This window comes from Podarcis liolepis (genome assembly GCF_965112155.1).
Source record: "Podarcis liolepis genome assembly, chromosome: 8".
NCBI classification, from domain to species: domain Eukaryota; kingdom Metazoa; phylum Chordata; class Lepidosauria; order Squamata; family Lacertidae; genus Podarcis; species Podarcis liolepis.
The window spans coordinates 251,517-257,516 of record NC_139560.1 but is presented as its reverse complement, the minus strand read 5'-3'; the positions used below and the strand labels follow the sequence as shown (position 1 = coordinate 257,516).

General features: G+C 48.5%; 1 protein-coding gene across 1 annotated transcript in view; it reads left to right on the top strand.

Annotated features, from left to right (window-relative positions):
* Window positions 1-6,000, top strand: part of EPPK1 (epiplakin 1) — a 43,224-nt gene that overhangs the window by 22,093 nt on the left and 15,131 nt on the right. Inside the window, exons 3-6 of the mRNA XM_083518397.1 lie at window positions 100-563; window positions 699-1,361; window positions 3,790-3,887; window positions 4,949-5,143. Of these exons, the coding sequence (XP_083374523.1) occupies window positions 100-563; window positions 699-1,361; window positions 3,790-3,887; window positions 4,949-5,143 (1,420 nt within the window). The remainder of the gene's footprint in view (window positions 1-99; window positions 564-698; window positions 1,362-3,789; window positions 3,888-4,948; window positions 5,144-6,000) is intronic.

Sequence of the window (6,000 nt, the reverse complement as noted above, 5' to 3'; positions counted from 1 at the left end):
CAGCTGTTCTTTCTACTCTTATTACTGAAATGTCAGAGCAAGGTAATGAATTTTCAGCAGATAATCTATCAGCTGCTGACATGTCTTCATCTGGGACAGAAGAAGCATCACTTCTGGAATGGGAAGAAAAGGAAAAAGCTCTGAAATCCCGAATGGTGGAAGTCACGATAGGTGAGTTCCGTGGACAGAAACTTTCTGTGTGGGACATCCTTCACTCCAAGTACATCCCTGAGGAGAAGCAGAAGGAGTTGTTGAAGCTGTACAAATCTGGTATCCTCACCATTGACCAAGTAGAAACTGTTGCCACCTCCATTGTCACTAAAACTGAGGAGCATCTGGAGAGGACTTCACATCTTAGCAGTGACACAACTGAGCAAAAGGATATTGAAGCTCCAGAGTCATCATACTATGACCTTCTCCAGCACACCTTGCGCCTTAAAAATATTGATGTCACCATACGAGAAGTCCATGGTCAAAAGGCTTCCGTCTGGGATCCTTTCTTTTCACGGTTTGTCTCTAATATCAGGAAAGAGGAGATTGTACACAGGCATGGAGCACCAACAGTAAGCGTTAAAGAAAGTATTCAAAGCATCACTACACTTATTACAGAACCCGCAATGGGTAGTGGCACACCATGCAGAAGTGAGGAAATTCCCACTGAAGACATTAAACCACCCAGAACACTTGACGCTTCTCAGGCAGAAGACCAAGAGAAAACACAGGATTCTTTGAAATCCAGACTGGTCAACGTATCCATTGGTCAATTCCATGAGCCCCATATATCACTGTGGGATCTACTCCATTCTCATTATATCCCTGAGGAGAAACGGAAGGAGCTGCTGCAACTGTACCAGTCTGGCATCCTCACCATTGACCAAATGGAAACCGTCGTGACTTCAATCATCAACAGAACAGAGGAGGAGAAAGTCACTGACTCTGGATGTGTTGCAAGTCCAAAACAAGAGACACGGTTGCCAGAAAGAGATGAGAACGTTTGCCTCTCCCCTTCCTCTTCTTTGGAAAACATGCTACGCTCTGAGAGTTTTGTGGTGCCGGTTGGAGAGTTCAAAGGGCAGGTGGTGTCTTGCTGGAATCTCCTCTCCTCCAAATACATCTCAGAGGAGAAGAAGCAGGAACTTCTAAACAAATGTGAAGCCAAAGTGCTCTCTGTGCAGGAACTGATAGGCATTCTCACCAACATCATCACCAAAATGGAAAAGTGTGACAGAGATCAACCAGCAAGTGCAGAGGGCAGCCTCGCGGAGGAACACGTCGATTCACATGCACGGCAGCAGCAGCTGAGGAAATCCTTGAGAACAACTATGGTCCACGTGACGGCCGGAGAGTACAAGGGGCAAAAGGTGTGTGTGCTGGATCTTCTGTTTTCTAAGTATGTCCCTCAAGATAAAAGGCAAGAGCTCCTTGAACTGTACAGAGCAGGGACACTGTCCATTCAAGAAATGATATCCACCATCACTGCCATGATTGATGAGGTTGAAAGCAAGCATGGGAAGCAGAACAGAAAAACGTCCTGCAGAAAAGGGAAAGTATGTTGGAAGGACCAGGGTGCCCACTCATAGCCAACTGAGTCATCAAAGCCCGGTGGCTCATTCGACTCTCTCTGACCAAAGGCCGCCTGCCCCCCTCCTCCAGCCTCCATCCTTAACCAACATTCTCCTTCACAAGCACACCAAGGACGGGCCCTGTCAGCAGGAAGCCCTTCATCTGCTGTGACCTTTGGAGAGAGTTCTTCATGCTCTCGTTTCTCTCCGTTCTCTACTGCTGCATTTGCACACTGGTGGGGGGCCTGGGGCAATTCTTGTCTTGAGCATCTGGACTTCTTCCCTGGATTGCCAGTCACAACTGAAAGAAGTTCTGCTCATACAGCACTCTCCTAAATGTGGCAAGTACCTCAGGGACTTTCTAGGAAATTCTACTCCGGGTTTCTATTTGGCAACATTTGTGTGCCCTGAAAGGCATGCGGTGTGTGTGAAAATAGTGTCTGTGACTTCAAGCAATCTCTGCATGAAACAGAGGGGTCTCCATCATCACTGGTGGCCACTCAAGGATGGTGCAACCTGGGTGCAACCAAGGACAAGAGTGAATTATTCGTGACTTGAGGGTGCATTGAGAGTGCTCAAAAGCAGAATGTTACTCCCCCCACCCCCTTCAGAATCTCTTAAGCTGGTTGGTCTGTGGAGTTCACAGTGAGAAATGACTTGGGCTGAATACTTGATTTCCACATCCATCCATTTTTTGGTCAAGCGCTGCTTTTTCCCTGTAGATTGTGGGGACGATAGGAAACTTGGCTTCCATTTTCACTGATCTTTGTTTCTTCCACACCTGGGGTTGCAACACCTGCCCTGGAAACATTGCGAGTGGGCTGAAGCTGTGAGCCCAGGTCCAAAGGCCCTTCCATTCTGTGACGAGTTCCAGAGCGGGTCCTTCATGAGAAAGGACACTGGAAGGCTGTCACAGAGCAACTACTCCGCTTGACTGTTTCTGCTAACAATAAAGGACAACTTTCAAACTCTCTGTAGGGCTATGTGGCTGCATTGACATTTCTTCTGAAGATCCATTGTTTCTCAGTCTCCTAAAGACGGACAGTTTCATTCATTCATTCATTCCAGAATTTAGTATTTATAGGCAAAGTCCTCCTCCCAATCTAGCTTACGTAAAACATGAAAAACTTGAAATAAGTCTTAAATATACATAGAAACAACCCAATTAAAACAGCAGCAGTTAAAACACTCTATAGCCCAGCTCACCGTGTGCTTGACGAAAAGCTGGCTGAAACCTTTTAAGGCCTGTTTGAAAGCTCATGGGCCCTTCCTCGTACATTGCCTGTCTCTGTTGCCCCCTGGGCCGATGGGTCTGGACAGCCGAACCTGTGAGCAGAGGCCCTCTGAGGTCAAGTTCATGGTCAGGGCAGGCTCTGACAATCCCAGGAAGGCCTTCAAAGAACCTAGTCCCAAAGCTAAAGGTCAACAGTGCTTAAAACTGAGTTGGAATAAAGCAGGTAGTCAACGTAAGCAGTGCAGTATAAGGTCATGAGAGTGGTTAGGGCAGGGGTAGCCAACATGGTGCCCTCCAGATGTTGTTGGACTACAACTCCCATCAGCCCATGAGCATGGCCAATTGGTCAAGGAAGGTGGGAATTGTATTCCAACAACATCTGGAGGGCACCACAATGGCTACCCCTATGTTAGGCAACTTCTTGAAGAACTATAATTCCCAGCAGCCTGGGGGAAGCCATGACTGTCCAAGTGGTATAATAGGGCTTGAGATGCCTGGTGGGGCTGTGACCTCGGTGTTCTAGGATCCAAATGTCCTATGACCCCCAGCCATTTTTATAGAAGAGGCCGTGGGGGTGGCAGCCATGTTAGGCTGTCCAGCAAAAACAGCGAAGGCCCTTTGGGGCTCATTAATACTAACCTGGGCTCCTTTAGGAGGATGGGCAGGACAGATGTTGAATAATAAATAAACAGAAGGAAGAAGGAGAGCCCTGTAGCTGCATCAGACCAAAGACCCTAGCTGAGTCTAGAAGACTCCTCTCATGGGGGCCAGCCAAATACCCTGTGGGGAAAGCCCCTTTTAAAGGGGGAACCAGAAAACTGCAGATCAGTTAGCTTATCATCCCTTCCACAAAGATTGGCTTGAAGCATTATTAAAGATAGAATTGCCAAGCATACAGAAGAACAAGTCTTGCTCCAGCAAAGTCAGCATGGCTTCTGCAAGGGCAAACTGTGTCTCACTGGTCTTTTAAAGTTCTCTCAGGGTGCCATTCAGCATATCGACCGAAGTGATTCAGACGACACTCTGTACTTGGACTTCCACACAACTTTTGACTACTTCATCAGCCACAGACTCCTGAGTAAGCTTAGCAGGTATGGAATAAGAGGAGAGGTCCTCTTGGGCATGAATAATTGGTTAAGAAACAAGAAACAAGAAGCAAAGAATAGGAATAAATGGACAGGTCTCCAAGTGGATATAGAAAGTGGAGTCCCCAAGGATCTGTATTGGGGCCTGTGCTTTTTAACGTGCTCATAAAATATCTGGAGACAGGGCTAGGCGATGAGGTGCCCACGTTTGCTGATGACACTAAATTGTTCAGGGTCATTAAAACAAAAGGAGGCTGAGAAGAGCGCCAAAAGGACCTCTCCAAGCACTTCTAGGCATGGGTCTGTGCTTTAAAGCTCTGTGTCTGAGCACCATTTTTGCTTTCTCTGTGAAAATCCCCTCTTGACCACCGAATCAGAGCAAACGGCAAGTCCCAGAAATGTGTGGATGAGCCCTGAGCTCATGGGAGGTAAACTGACAAGTGTAAAGTGATGCATGTTGGGGCAAAAAATCTCACTTGCACCTATACGCTCCTGAGGTGGCAGCAAACTGGTGGCAGCAAACCAGGAATGAGACCTTGGGATCGCAGGGGGTAGCTTGATGAAGACATCAGCTCAGTGTGTGGGTTCCTTAGGAAATGGATCATTAGGAAAAGAACTGAAACTCATTACAGTGGTTCCTCAGGTTAAGTACTTAATTTGTTCTGGAGGTCTGTTCTTAACCTGAAACTGTTCTTAACCTGAAGCACCACTCTAGCTAATGGGGTCTCCTGCTGCTGCTGCGCCGCCGGAGCACGATTTCTGTTCTTATCCTGAAGCAAAGTTCTTAACCCGAGGTAATATTTCTGGGTTAGCGGAGTCTGTAACCTGAAGCGTCCCTCACCCAACCACAGCCCTGATAGAGAAGTGCAGCTTCCTGCCCAGGCTGGGGGGGGGTCCCTCTGTGCACCCCATCTCAGAAAGGCGGCGGCGGCAGCAACCAGCCAGGAAGCCCACAGCCAGTGTCCGCAATGGGGAAGCCAAGCTCCCATTGACCCACGGCTGCCACAGGGCGGTGACTGGGTCCCACCAGCTCTTGACGTGTTGTTGGCCTCTCACCCCTGCCTTAGGGCCGAGAGCTACCATTTCAGACTGTGGGATGACTCTGTCAGAACCGGGACCCTGGAGGCCGAGGAAATCCAGACATCGGGCAAGGATCAGCCCTGGCAAGCAGCCTGGCAGGGGCCACAGAGACTGCAGACTTCCACGGAGGCCTTAAGTGCCTTCCTCCTGAGGGTTATACCTGGTGGGGTCCACAGTGCAAGGTGCCTAGATGGAGAAAGAGGCAGCAGAGATCACCACCTGTACCCCAAACCATCTTCCTCTCCTGGGCTCATGAGGGAGGCCTTCCTTCCCTTCCTGATTCAGCTCTACGGGCTTTGCAAGCCTCAGACTGGCACCTGAGCAGTGAGTGTCGGGGCAAAGGGGGAGTGAACTGGGGAGGGCCGGGCAATGGCTGGGTTTCAACATTGTCATCTATCACCATCTATCAACATTGCAATATGCCAATACATCACAGTGTCTGAAATAAGGATGGAACCCTGTAGAGGCAAACTGAGAAACCAGGGGTAGCAGATGGAGGAAATATGGAGGGAGGCAGGAGGAAGAAAGGGGGTGCCACAAGAGTCGGGAGACAGACTCACCGGATCTAGTGAAACAGAATCTCATGGAATGATGAAAGTATATGAACACACAACCACCGTCAAATGCTATTGGCTGAACCTTAAAGATCCACTGCACAGATGATGGCAATTTTTAAATAATTGTATTTCAGGTGCCCTCTGTCCCTCTCCACCCTGAGGCATTGAAAAATGGGCAAAGATTGATTCCAAGTTTTGCATTGGGGAGGGGGAGAGACATTGGTTGTCACTAAAAGGAGCTTTCCAACACTGGCATGAGGGAAAACATGGCTCAGAGGCCTGGAGAGTTGCAGAACCTCATAATCTGTTTCACTGAATCACAGGTTGCCTCTTTGTCCACACAGCTCTTCTGTGGTTTCTTGATGGTTTTCCTGTCATTCTGTGCAAAATTCACAAAGCTCCTTGATAATCCATGCCTTGAAAGAATGTTGTTGTGGAAGGTTCAGTCCCCAAAGGCATATCCAAGTACGAGAGGCAACGGG